This window comes from Dermochelys coriacea, chromosome 15 (assembly GCF_009764565.3).
Source record: "Dermochelys coriacea isolate rDerCor1 chromosome 15, rDerCor1.pri.v4, whole genome shotgun sequence".
In the NCBI taxonomy this organism is placed as follows: domain Eukaryota; kingdom Metazoa; phylum Chordata; order Testudines; family Dermochelyidae; genus Dermochelys; species Dermochelys coriacea.
Genome location: NC_050082.1, coordinates 25860192 through 25874560, shown reverse-complemented (window position 1 = coordinate 25874560; position 14369 = coordinate 25860192). Strand labels below are relative to the sequence as shown.

Below are 14369 nucleotides of genomic sequence, written 5' to 3'. Positions count from 1 at the left end.
GGGAATGTCCTTCGGTATAAAGAACCACATAAATCTTCCTGTTACAATAATTTAAATTCACAATTTAGGCTAAGGTAGCTTTACAGAACCTATTAACAGACGTTCATGTTGTTTTTTATTTCAACAACTGTTTGGATTTAACGAATTCCCCCATAGTATGTGCAACCCAAATACCATCACATTATACTAGTGCATGATCACCTGACAACGAAACAATTTAAGATGTGATATTCGATCAGCTTATTTTTATTGTCCAAGCAGAGTGAAAAGTAAGACTTAAACAAACCATGTAAGTGAAGGAAGAGTCAGATGAAAGTTTCTTTCAGTTTAAATATACTAAAGAATAGTAACACCAGCATCAGATTATTGTTTTTAATATTTACATACTTTTAACCTGACTGTGTCTTTAATGAACAGCCTTCTTCGTTTTGGAACAACAACAAAATGCAATGTTGACAGTTACTATGTAGCAGTAACACTCTCCAGCATCCACAATAAAAAGCTGAGCTAGAATGACCTGTTACATTGGAAAGACAGTACATGGTAACATATTTGACAAAGATGAAGAAAGTTAACAGTGAAAATTCTCAGGATTTTTAAGAGGAAATTAGAAACAATGCAGAGAGATTAAATAGTTCTTAAAAACAAATTGAACTAAGTGGCTGATATACATATAAACCATGCGGCACATTACAATTCCTAGGTATAGCAGTACCATTATCCTTCTTACCTATCTCTGGCTCAAGCATCCCTCCTACAGCAATACCAGACTCTTAGTTTTGGCTTTAACAGTCAGGTAGGTGTGCAGAACTCTCCTACATCCAGGGATTTGGAGCGGAGCAGTTCTGGAGCAGTGGAGCTGCAGGTTTTTGGCTGGAGCTGGAGCAGAGCCGGAGCACAGCTCCAAAGCCCTGCCTACATCCAATTAAACCACCACAGGTTGCTAAGTGACTAAAAGTAAAAATATATATTTAATTTTGTCTAATCAGACTTAGTAATCCTTTCCCATCTGAAGGTCCTTCAATTTTAAGTAGTGTCACATCCAAGCTCATACCCATCTAAGCTGATTCATAACACCAACCCTTTGGCAGCCCTGACTAGAATACTACTTGCACTTATACTATACCTTTAACACAAGGATCTCAAAGCACTTTAGAAAAAATAATCCTCACAATACTCTGTGAGGTAGCTATTATGGCATTTTACAAGTGAGAAACTGATGCACAGATATTAGCTGTCTGGATTTAGTTCACACAAGTCAAATGCACAAAATACTAGTTAACGTTCCTTTCCATTGTTGTATCATAGTAACAGCAGAATGCAGCAGAACAGACACAGACTAGCTTAAAATTCAGTCTCTAAAGCCCTTTCTAAACTTGAGAATTTTACTTAAAAAAAAAAAAATCCCATTGATACAACTGTTGGAATGCTGGTATTAGAAGATATGCTGTTTTAGCATCCCTGCTGCTAGATATCCTGCTTCTAATACCACTCAAAGCAAATCTAATTGACATTGTATTTTAAATGCCAGCAAACTGCCTACACTAAGGCTCCTAATACTGCCAACACAAATGGAGGCGAAACAGTGTGAACAATGATGGGTAATTTTTGCAAAATTTCCCTAGTGTGGACAAGGCCAGAACCTAACAGGTTCTCTGTTAAACCAGTCAACGTAATTAACTGATTGGTTACTTTTCAGAGTAGCAGCCATGTTAGTCTGTATTCACAAAAAGAAAAGGATCACTTGTGGCACTTTTTAAGGGCCCTGTGCAGACACTGCAACTTAAAACCTAACTCACCACTTCCAGCAACCTAGGGCTTTGCTCGTTTGTTGGCTCTTCAAATCATAATGCTGCCCTAACTGAAAGACTCCAAGCCCCACAGATTTTTAAGTCTTTATGTCACAGATCCACTTGAGTGTCCCCTCTTGGCCACACAACAGACCATTGTGAGGTGACCCAGCTGCCGAATCCTGTGTTTTAAGACTCTGGCATCTGAAAGGAGCCCAGGCACTGTCCCTATTTTAGGGCCTTTGGGCACATTCTCAGGGTGCAGATTTTTAATCTGGTCCTCACAACTGAGAGTTCAGACCATGCAGCCCCCTGTCCCTGGAACCAGTGCTGGCCCATTAGACTCACCCCCCATAGTTTAAACACACCCTTGCCCAGAACTCCACAAGAGAGAGCATTTTGGTTTACCTCTTCAAGGGAACACATGATAGATGTAAGTGCTTGACATACACACAGACTTTGTACATGATTCTGAACCACCACTGCTCTATTTAATAGCACAAGAAACACAGATCTCCATAAAAATAATAAGCTCTGTATTCATGTTCCTGCCTCAGTTTCCTCATCACTGCAGGGCACTCTTTGGGCGAGATCAGCATTGCCTGGTATCAGCTGAGCTCCTTCTGTTTGCAGTGCATGGCTTGGATTCTGAAACATGGAGTCTTTATGCCCCCAGCTTTCCCCCTCTGATCTTGTCTATCCATCCCCTGCCTATCTATGAGTCTCTCTGCGCCTTCCCCCAGTAAATCCTTTTATATCCTCCTGCTCTGTTGCCTTCATCTTTGTCCTGCTTGGAGTATTTCCACTCTCTCCACTGCTTCAGACAATGGAAGAGAAACCCATTGTCCCAAGATGCTTCACCCTGAATAGATGGTTGCTGCATTCTGATGATACACATTGTACCTGGATGCAATGGTGGATACACACAGACAGGCATTCATGATACAGCAATTTTTATAACTTCATATCAACCAGAATTCATAAATTGTAAATAGGTTCCCCAAGTCATCAGACTGGTACTGGGCACTTTGTGACATGGGATGCTAGACTAGCTAAATCCTTAGGCTTACTTCAGTGACGCAGTTACTAAACTACAGTCTGCAAATATCAGAACTGAGTGTACACTTCTCTCAAATGAGTACACACATTACAGGTCAGGACAAGTAACACTGACACAGAATGATGTTAATATAAAAAAGGCTTTCAGCAACCATCACTGCAGATACATGGAATTTGAAACCTGACTTGAGCATTTGCAAATTTTCATTTGTATATACGTAATTGACCCTCGAACTACATTTACATTAGCACACACTCCATTTGATTAAACACATCCCAATTATTCAGGCTAGCTGTTTTATTAAAATTTATTCCTGGGTGCCAGTTTGCCATTCACTATCATCAATCTAATAGTTGCTACTTGTCCACACATGTATGAATTTAGCATAGTGAACATACAGTCAGTTAGTGCTAAAGAATTAAGGTGTGTTTAGCAAAGTAGTGTGGTCCAGTGTATAAGGCATGGAAATGAGAGTCAGAAGACCCAAATTCTATTTTTGACTCCTCCTACTGATTCACTGTGTAACTTTGGACATGTCATTTAGCCTCTCTGTGCCCATTTCCCTCCACTCCAAAAGTGGAGGCAATTATACTTAATTGCTTTTTAAAAAACACAGATCCATGGTTAAAAAGTGCTTTATTGGTGTAACAGTCTAATGCTGGAGGCCAAGTTGTCTCTGCACTTATACCTGTGCAACCTTACTGGAGCTAGTGGGGTTGCATGGACATAAATGAAGGCAAAGTTTAGCCCCTACACTTTAGCCTGGGATAAGCGAACCACGGTCATAGGGAGCTGCGGGGGACCGTCCCTGCGGACAGTCAACGTAAACAAAATGTCTCACAGTCCGCCAGCGGATTACCCTGATGGGCCATGTGCAGAAGGGTACCAACCCCTGGATTAGAAGATTAAATGCAGTGAGAAGCATTTGTATTTCTCTCTCTCCCCCCTTTCTTTTTAAAGTGGTCTTTTCTCTTAATAGGGAGATTAGGGTATCCCAATTAGAGGACTACTCTATGGGATTGTTTACATGGTGGGGTTATGTGCTTTGCAGGGGTGTGATATCTAAAGCATGCTAAATTGTTATGCATTAATTGGTCCACATAGACCTGGCTGGTGTGCACTAAAGGTTCCTTAGTACACTTCAACATTGTACTTTTTCAAACAGCACTATGCTAAAATGCACCAGCAGGGTCTACATGAATCTATCGGCATGCAACACTTTAGTACGCTTTAGAAATCATACACTCACAGAGGCGCATTATGTCATGATGTAAACAAACCCTGTAGCAGCAAAGCAATGGAGTCAAAGGTTGATTCCCAATGGCAATTTACTAGATTTTGAGAGGGGCAACTTCCCAAAAGTTAAAATGCAATGACTATTCAGATTCAACATTTCCCACTACTGAGTAACTCGACTCTGCTAATTCACAAGTGAGTTTGCCCTAGAGTTACCACTGATGCTAGTTACTATGGTAACTAAAACCAGTAGTCTGCAACTCCAGGACATCATACACTGTCAAAGAAGTCATTGTCAGAGAAGGAATGAGACTTAAGGCTATCACCCTTTATATCCAAGAGTCACTTTTAGTAGTCCATATTGCATATAATTACATTCACTGCATATAGTTAAATTAATACAGCAATTAATGGATAAAAGTAGGACTGTGCTAGTGAGCTAATGATGAAAACAAGTAGTATTGGTGTTAATTAACACAGATTTTCTTTCAGATCTAAAAAAAGTCATTTAATCTGTAATATTAAATCCCTTAAATTTTAACAACATACAAACTAGAAGACAATAGAAAATAAAGCTCTTTTTCTCATTATCACCTATCACTTTTAAAACAACATATGGATGCAGGAAATTGCCACGATAAACTACTCGGTCTCATCAGAATGGATGTTTAGTAGAATACACTGCAGTGTAATTATGCTTAACTACCAGCCTGATGCATGGTACTCAATGGAGAACTAACTGCTGTTCTGAGCACAGTTGCCTGTCAGTCAAATGGATGCCTGTCTACCAATGCCTCTAAAGAGTTGCATTCTGTTTTTAGCCATTGAAGTATGACAGTGACATTTATTTGACCGTCAGGAGGTTGTTTTACACTAGTCACTTTGTTCTGATTTGATATCAAATTTGAGTTACGTTATTATTTGAAATAAAAGCAATTTAATGGCTTACAATCTAATATAGTACTCATGTCAAAGGCAGATGGTCTGCCCTTTTCTCAGCAGTGTTGGAAAATGCAACACATTTCTAAATACAGGGTTTTAGAGGTCTGGTTCTTACACTGCTTAAGGATAGCTGAAGGTTTCCAGCCCACAAGAACACATTCTAATTAAAAAAAGAAAAAAAAGGCACTGAAAGTGAGAATGCTGTTTCAAAACAATGTGCTGAAGAAAAATAAAAGAGGACATTTCTAAAAATATACAGAGAAAACTTCCACAATTAAACAACTTTTCCAGTGTTAAAAATGGTTTGTAACGGAGTTCAGCAGGCCACAGAAATCTCCCATGTTACCAGGGAGCTCATCCCCAAACTTTTGAGGGTCAGGATTTTTTATTACATATATAAAATGCATGCATACACCTCAGAAGAGAAAAAATACTGATGATATAGATTCTTACATAAGAACCACCATACTGGGTCAGACCAAAGGTCCATCTAGCTCCGCATCCTGTCTTCCAACAGTGGCCAATACCAGGTGCCCCAGAGGGAATGAACAGAACAGATAACATTCAAGTGATCCATCCCCTGTCGCCCATTCCCAGCTTTTGGCAAACAGAGGCTAAGGACACCATCCCTGTCCATCCTGGCTAATAGCCACTGATGGACCTATCCTCCATGAACTTATCTAGTTCTTTTTTTGAACCCGGTTATAGTCTTAGCCATCACAACATCCTCTGGCAAGGAGTTCCACAAGTTGTGTGAAAAAAATACTTCCTTTTGTTTGTTTTAAACCTGCTGCCTATTAATTTCGTTTGGTGACCTCTAGTTCTTGTGTTATGAGAAGGAGTAAATAACTCTTCCTTATTTACTTTCTCTACACCAGTCATGATTTTATAGACCTGTATCATATCCCTGCCCTTAGTCATCTCTTTTCCAGGCTGAAAAGTCCCAGTCTTATTAACCTCTCCTCATATGGAAGCCGTTCCATACCCCTAATAATTTCTTACTATTTAAAAAGCCATGGTTTTCCTAAAAATAAGATTCAGGAGTACAACTGGAAACCTGTATGATCAGCATAAATGGGCAGTTAAAGGGACAGTCAACTTTAGTTCTAGTCAGGTTTTTATGATTTAGGAAGTAGACTAGACACTACATCTGCCCTTGAGTCTCACAGTGTGCGTATTTTAAATATTCTTCTATTCCCTGTGGCTATGTGAAAGAACCACACAATCAGTGAAACTGACTGAGGAAGCAGCAAAATTGAATATACACAAAATTCTATCAAATGCGCTGAAAATGAACAGAGAGAAAGAGAAAGTCTCTTTCAGTTATAACAACCTTAGGCATTACATGTAACAGTGGTGAAAATACTGGATACAGAAGTACTATTTTTACACTGAAGTTTTCCTTTATGATGAAATAAGATAAAGCAAATGCAGTTGTGTTTCTTATTTGAGAGTCGTGAAGTAAGTATTAGGGCTATTTAACAGATTTAAAAATCCATTTAGCAGTTTTTCCACTTCTTGAATGACAGCACTCTAATACTATCCAGTGAATCCAAATGAATTTAAAACCACACAGAGGAAATGGGCTCTAGCAAAAACATCAAAAATAGAAAGATTCTGGTACAATTTGCTCTGTGCAGTAAGACTTTTGCACTAGCTCAGAACCCCCGTGAAGTCAACAGGAATCCACATGGGGCACAGCAATCCATGCAACAAATTAGAGGATGGGAGACTTACTGTACAGGATTGTAGGAGAAGATGTCTATAAGATGGACCTAAAGATACATGATCTTCAAGCCTCCAAGGACTTACTCATGCTCTTAAGTTTATGCACATTAGTAGTCCTGAAATAGTGGTATAGTCAATGGGACTACTCACATGTGTAAAGTTAAGAACATATGCAAGTCCAAAGGATTGGAGCCTTAAGCTTTAGGTGTAGACTAGGCCTAGGTCAACCTAGCTACACTGCTTAGTTGATTTAAACCCCAGCATAGACATCCTAGGTTGACAGAAGAGTTATTCTAAGGACCTAGCTACCAGCTCTTGAGAGGGTGGATTTACTACACAGCAATGGAAAAGCCCTTTCCATTGTGGTATTAAGTGTCAATGCTACAGCAGTGTAGCTGAAGTACTGCAGCTGTGCAGACACAGCCTAAGTTAAGTACAGTGATGATGTAATTGTCCAAGAGCCTGATTCTGTACTCAGCGCTGTGCCCTTAACTGCCACTGCCAACAATAGGAGTAGAAGTTGTTTATATAATTTCAGGGCCATAATCTGATAATGAAGAGCAGTGATATAGCAATTAATACTAACACTGCATATGAAAATGAACAAGGTGGCATTAAAAAAAAGCCAGTTCAAAGCATGCACGTAAATAACTAATTTTTCTTCAAAAATCAGCCTGAAAAAATGCAGGTACGATTTTGTGGAGAAATTGTTTATGGAAAACTACTTTATTTTTGTAAGATACAAGATATGTTCAATGTTGTCCCAGTCTACGACATGCAGAATCCCAAGTTTACAGTGAAGTAGAATGGAAGTCCTGAATTATTTCAATACACTGGAACATATGGATTATATTCTGGTTATAATGAACCCATTATGTGAGAGGCTACTGTACCTGGAAATAATATACTTCCAGAGATGTGCTCACTCTTGGATCAATGGCAAGGAAGACAAAGCAGTCAGTAAGCCAACCAGCAGAATAATAAAACCCAGGAGGAAAATAATTACACATTTTGGACCGTGTTAGTAAGCCAAGGAGGAAAGAAAGAAAGTTATGGAAGAAACCAGTGTATAAATCACAAAATAAAAAACGGTGATATGCAACATTTGCTGTGCAAATCCTCCTAGACCTTTTGAATCATTCGCCAAACCATCTCCTGCTTCATGAACAAAAGACTAAATTCTTCCCCCTCCAGCTTAACTTCAGCCAGGGAGCGAGCCACAGGCTGGTGCTGACAGTTCACGGTTCAATTCTCCCAAACTCAGTGGAGGTGGAAGCACCTGAGCTAAGACGTCCCCTTTAAACGGGGGACCAGGCACCCAGCCAGTGATTTACCTGGGGAGTGCGAGGAGAACGCGATGGGGACCGGGTCCGCAGAGAGGGCGAGGCAGACACGCCACACGTCGCCCAGGAGCAAGTAAACGGCGCATCCTCATAGATTTAGCTCCCGATACCACAAAGGGCGGGCGCAGGCGGTACTTACGGTACAGAGGGGGATATAAACCCGGCTGGCCGCCCCGCAGGGTACGGTACGCTCTGCCGACCCACCGGCACTGCTGTCCCCCGGGTTACCTGTCACCTGCCCCCGCTCCCCCAGAAGAGCGCGGCGGACGGCGCCTGCCCGGAAGGAGGGGAGCGCTCACCATCGCGAACCCCGAGAGTAACGCGGAGGTGCGGCTGGAGGCTTTCAGCTTGGCCCGGCTCAGGTAGAGCTTCCGCCAGGACAGCGCCTGCATCGAGTGCTCGTTCAGGCTCATGGTCTCCGGCCGCGGCGGCTCGCTCCGCAGGAGGGGAGCGAAGAGAGGGCGCCTGGCCCGGCTGCTAATCCCCAGGCGCCGCCTCCTCCTCCTCCTCTTGCTGCGGCTACTTCCTTCCGGCTGCGGAGATAGGCCCGCAGCTGCACCTGGCGCCCCCCGGCCCCGGCCCCGGCCGCCGCCCCGCCTCGCCTCGCCTCGCCGGGCGCCGCGCACACGCCGCGATGGCGCAGCCCCGACTCCTAACCCTTCCTGCCGGATGCGGGCTGCTCCGCCCTCCGCGTGAGCGGCGCGGCGCCGGGCGATGTAGGTACTAGTAGTTCCCTTCCCACGCCCAGGGCCGGGCCTTGCGGCTAGGTCAGCGCCGACTGAGGGGCCTGGTCCTCCCTTGCCCCCCTTCCAGTCAGGGTAGCCTGGGCTGGCGCCTCTGCTATTCCCTCTCTCTCGGGGGAGCCGGGGCTGGAGCCCCTGCCCGTCCCTCCTCCTTCTCCTCGCGGTAGCCCGGGCTGGAGCCCTGCCCCTCCCTCCCCACTCAAGCCCAAGGAAGTTTGTTTATATATATATATATGTATGCGTGTGTGTCTGTCTGTCATTGACTTTGGGCTCCTTGGTTTGTTTGAAAGTCGGGTTCAAGATATTTTAAGTTGAACAAGGCTCCTGCTCACCTGCCTCTCCATCAGCTTCAAGGGGAGTTTTGGGAGCTCGGGGGGGGGGGGGGGGGGAAAATCAGGCTTAAAGTGGCTCAAGTTGAGCATCCAGTCAGTAGCCGCTCGTGACAGTGTCAGAGGGGTAGCCGTGTTAGTCTGGATCTGTAAAAGCGGCAAAGAGCCCTGTGGCACCTTATAGACTAACAGACGCATTGGGATATAAGCTTTCGTGGGTGAATACCCACTTTGCCGGAAAGTGGTGGCCCTAGAGCTGCAGAGATGAGCTTGGCAGGGGAATTAGGTGAGTTGTCCTTGTCCTCTGATTTATTTATGGCTTATTTTGTTTACTGCCACGTGCTTAAATCTCCCTGAGGCTATGTCTATACTGCACACTCCTGGCAGCAGCATATAGGCTATGGGGAGCATACACACTGCAGTGAAAAGCAAACTGTGTCTACTTTTCAGAGTAGCAGCTGTGTTAGTCTATATTTGCAAAAAGAAAAGGAGTACTTGTGGCACCTTAGAGACTAACAAATTTATTAGCATAAGCTTTCGTGAGCTACAGCTCACTTCATCGGATGCATTTTGATCCGATGAATGCATAAATGCATCCGATGGAGTGAGCTGTAGCTCACGAAAGCTTATGCTCTAATAAATTTGTTAGTCTCTAAGGTGCCACGAGTACTCCTTTTTTCTTTTTGTGTCTACTTTGGTATGCCTACACTGCAGTTAAAAACCCATAGCTGGCCTGTGCCAGCTGACTGAGGCTTGCTGGGCTCAGGCTCAGAGGCTGTTAATTGAAGTGTAGAGGTTCAGGGCTCCCCAAGCCTGGGCTTTGGGACCCTCTAACCTCACAGGCAATGTGCCCTCTAATTTTTAACAGGCCATGTGTGCAAAAAATTTCTTCTGTGCTGCCGCCGAAGCAAAAAAAAAAAAAAGCCGGAGTGTGCGTAGTGTTTTGCCGTGTGTGTGCGTGGGGTTTAATATCTGTGTGCACGTGCACAGTTTGGAGGGGACAGTGCTCACAGGGTCCTAGAGACTGGGCTTCAGCCCAGTCCAAATGTCTACTTCAAAATTAAACAGCCCCTTACCCTGAGCCAGTTGGCATCAGCTAGCCACAATTTTAATTGCGGTGTAGACATACCTACTGTGGTGTGTAGCTACAGATGGCAATGGGAAGCTTGTGGAGCCTTTCCTCAACCACTCCCCAGTGCATTTCCCTGCAGTGGGGAAAAGATTCCAGCAGCAGGATACAACTCTGCTAAACACAGCAGTGTCATGGGGAAGGCACTGCTTAAGGGTGTAGAGAGCCGTGTAGAGTATATGCCAACAAGGTTTAGGCCTGTCTTTAAGTAGTGCCTCACTGTCTACCCTATTTATATCAGTGCGGGGGGGGGGGCATGTGTAGTGTCTGTATACTACACACTGCTGTAAGATTTGTGCAATGTAGATGTACCATAAATCTTCATGACGTCACTCTTTTACATTCCCTATTCTAGACTTACTGGGTCAAATTAATCCCCTCATCAAACGTCCAGCTATTTCCCTCACTTCCAAATCCAATCTGGCACTGCAGACTGTGGGGACATGGGTTGCAAATTCTAATATTCAGGCACAGGGCAGTTGAACTCAACTGCCATGAAACCTTCTGATCCCAACATTCCAAGCACTGGCAGTTGGAGTCCAACCACCAGGCCACCTTCCTTTCACTGTATTTTATAACCTTCTGGTAAAATATATTATTTTTACATGTATAGCAATGCATTAGATGTAACCACCTGAATCCTAACCCATGCTTCCAGTTAAAATTAATGTAACACCTAAGTTCCCTTTGGGAAATTTCTGTGCCCTACAGTTGGTAGCAGGTAAGTCAGAATCAGTAAGTACTGTAGTGCAGCAGACAATAAATGTTGATGTTTAGATTTGCCACTTCTCACATTTGTCAACTGAACAGGTGTGTCTGTCCCCATCCCTTCTTTGAGTCTCTTTTTTGTTAAAGCTACCCTCACCAGAATTTCTCCATTCAATGCTTTTCCAGCTTAATGTTGAACTTTTTTGTTGTTGTTGCTGTTTGTTAATATCACAGAACATATCCCAGGAATAAGTAGTGTACATTTTCTATGTTATGGTTAAACTATTCCCACTCTTGCTATACAGATTATTCTGTAGCCAAAAGTCTACTGATCATTGAGTTGTCAATACCATCTTAAGTTAAGAGGAATGTACAAGGGAACCTACTCCAGAGATTTTCCTTAGGATTTCAGTTAAATCAGTAGAGAGTCACTAGAGTGGGAGAGGTGTCTATTGTGGAATCACAACTCTAAGTCATATTTCTGTGACTCGCCATTCACCCTCTGTAAAATGGGCTTACTTCCTATCTCTTATGAGGTAAACACTCATGAAATACTTCACAATTTGTTAATATTTGCACTTGTATAGTCCTTTCCATGGAATGATTACATTCCATCTGGCATATTGTTTATAGTGAAACTGAGTAAGTTTAAAATTGAATGCATCACAACATTTACTATTACTGAGGTACAATATATAGTTCAATGATCTTAAGCATTCACGTTGTGGTTTTGCCTACAGAGTGACCAGGTCAAGGCCCCATTTGCTAGGTGTTGTATAAACATCCTGACAGTCCCTGTCCCAAAGAGATAACAATTTAACAAATAATGGAATTCCCACGCCCGCAGTTTTCCTGTGTGGGGATTGCAGACTAAGTTGTGAGGAACAGCTTCCAAAATAATTCTGGGACCCCTCACTTGATCTTGCATCCAAAGACTGAGCAAAAGGTTTCAATGCCCTGCCTTTATGTATTAAATACTGTCATAACCATACAGCTAAGGGTAGCCTAGAATTTCTCCTTACCTGTAAGGGATTAAGAAGCTCAAATAACTTGGTTGGCACCTGACCAAAAGGACCAATGGGGAAAGAAGATACTTTCAAATCTTGGGGGGGAGGCTTTGTTTTGGTGCGTTCTCTTGGGAAGCAGAGAAGCATCAGGTCAGAAAACTCCTTCTCCTATAAACCATCCTAAAAGTCTCTCGTATTACAAATTGTAAGTAAAAGCCTGGCAATGCATGTTAGATTATCTTTTGTTCTGATTATGAATTTTTCCTTTGCTGGAGGGAGGTTTATTCCTACCTTAGACTTAACCAAGGGGTACTGGCAAGTACTGCTGAATGAATCCGCCAAGGAAAGGTCAGCCTTCATCACCCATGTAGGGCTGTATGAATTTAATGTGCATTTCGCAGCCTGAAAGGGAGCACGCGCCACTTTCCAAAAACTTGTAAATAGTCTCCTAGCAGGATTAAGAGAATCTGCAGTCGCCTGCCTTGATGATGTGGCCATCTTTTCTGATTCATGGGCAGAAAACCTGGAGCATCTGCAAAAAGTCTTTGAGCACATAAGGAGGCAGGGCTAACTGTTAAGGCTAAAAATTATCAAATAGGCTTAAACAAAGTAACTTACCTTGGACACCAGGTGAGTCAAGGGACAATCAACCCCCTACAGGCCAAAGTGAATCCTATCCACAAGTGGCCTGTCCCAAAGTCAAAGAAACCGGTCCAATCCTTAGGCTTGGCCGGATATTACAGGCGATTTGTATCGCACTACAGCCAAATCGCCACCCCACTGACAGACCTAACCAGAAAGAAACAGCCAAATGCAGTTCAGTGGACTGAAGAGTGTCAAAAGGTCTTTTAACTAGCTTAAAGCAACACTCATGTCTGACCCTGTGCTAAGGGCCCCAGACTTTGACAAACCTTTCCTAGTAACCACAGATGTATCCGAGCGTGGCATGAGAGCAGTTTTAATGCAGGAAGGACCAGATCAAGAATTCCATCCTGTAGTGTTTTTCAGCAAGAAACTTTCTGAGAGGGAAAGTCACTGGTCAATCAGCGAAAAGGAATGCTATGCCATTGTGTATGCTCTGGAAAAGGTACGCCCATACATTTGGGGATGGTGTTTCCACCTCCAAACAGACCATGCTGCGCTGAAGTGGCTTCATACCGTCAAGGACAATAACGAAAAACTTCTCCGTGGAGTTTAGCTCTCCAAGATTTTGATTTTGAAAAGCTCCTGAAAGGTGTATCTAACAAAGTGGCTGATGCACTCTCCTGTGAAAGTTTCCCAGAATCAACTGGTTAAAATCGTCCTTGAAATGTAGAAAATATTGTTAGTTTCTATATAATCAGTAGTATATCTAGAGATGCATGTGTCTTATTAACTCTGTTTTCTCCTAGAGCTCCAGGAAGAAATCACAGCCAGTGTGGTACAGGCTATCCGATACCATCTGTGATTTGGGGGGCATGTCATAACCATACAGCTAAGGGTAGCCTAGAATTCCTCCTTACCTGTAAGGGGTTAAGAAGCTCAAATAACCTTGTAGGCACCTGACCAAAAGGACCAATGGGGAAAGAAGATACTTTCAAATCTTGGGGAGGCTTTGTTTTGGTGTGTTCTCTTGGGAAGCATCAGGTCAGAACTCCTTCTCCTGTAAACCATCCTAAAAGTCTCTCGTATTACAAAAATTGTAAGTAAAAGCCAGGCACAGTGTGTTAGATTATCTTTTGTTCTGCTTGTGAATTTTTCCTTTGCTGGAGTGAGATTTATTCCTGTTCTTTGTAACTTTGAAACTAAGCCTAGAAGAAGTTCTGTTGTGCTTTTGAATCTTTTGTTACCCTGTAAACTTATTTTCCATCCTGATTTTAGAGGTGATTTTTACTTTTAAAAAAAAAAATAAAAGCCTTTTAAGAACCTGACTGATTTCTCTATTGTCCTAAGACCCAGGGGTTTGGGTCTGTGATCACATTGTAACCAATTGGTTAGAATATTATTCTCAAGCCTCTACAGGAAAGGGGGTGTAAGGGCTTGGGGGGATATTTGGGGGAATAGGAACTCCAAGTGGTCCTTTCCCTGATTCTTTTTAAATCACTTGGTGGCAGCGTACCATCCAAGAGCAAAGAATTTGTGCCTTGGGGAAGTTTTAACCTAAGCTGGTAGAAATAAGCTTAAGGGTTCTTTCATGCAGGTCCCCACATCTGTACCCTATAGTTCAGAGTGGGGAGGGAACCCTGACAAATTACCCTTTCTGAATGTATAGGAGATTTGTATAATGCACTATTTAGCACTTAAACAGCACTTTTCACCTGAAGTGCTTATCCTGTTTTTGTAAGGCATAATTATTTATTATTTCTGTTTTATAG

General features: G+C 42.8%; 1 protein-coding gene across 5 annotated transcripts in view; it reads right to left on the bottom strand.

The window, feature by feature from the left end:
- The window catches only part of ORAI1 (ORAI calcium release-activated calcium modulator 1), a 30632-nt gene extending 21902 nt beyond the window's left edge, over positions 1 to 8730 (bottom strand). For 2 of the 5 annotated variants that reach the window (XM_043498413.1, XM_038373309.2), the window contains exon 1: positions 8399 to 8698. Coding sequence is in view for 3 of the 5 variants with exons in the window: in XM_038373309.2 (XP_038229237.1) it covers positions 8399 to 8512 (114 nt within the window). In the remaining 2 variants the exon portion in view is untranslated. Of the gene's footprint in view, positions 1 to 8398 lie in introns of all 5 variants that reach the window. The other 3 variants (XM_038373311.2, XM_038373310.2, XM_043498414.1) reach the window with 3 other exon arrangements.
- Between the last annotated feature and the right edge of the window lie 5639 nt (positions 8731 to 14369).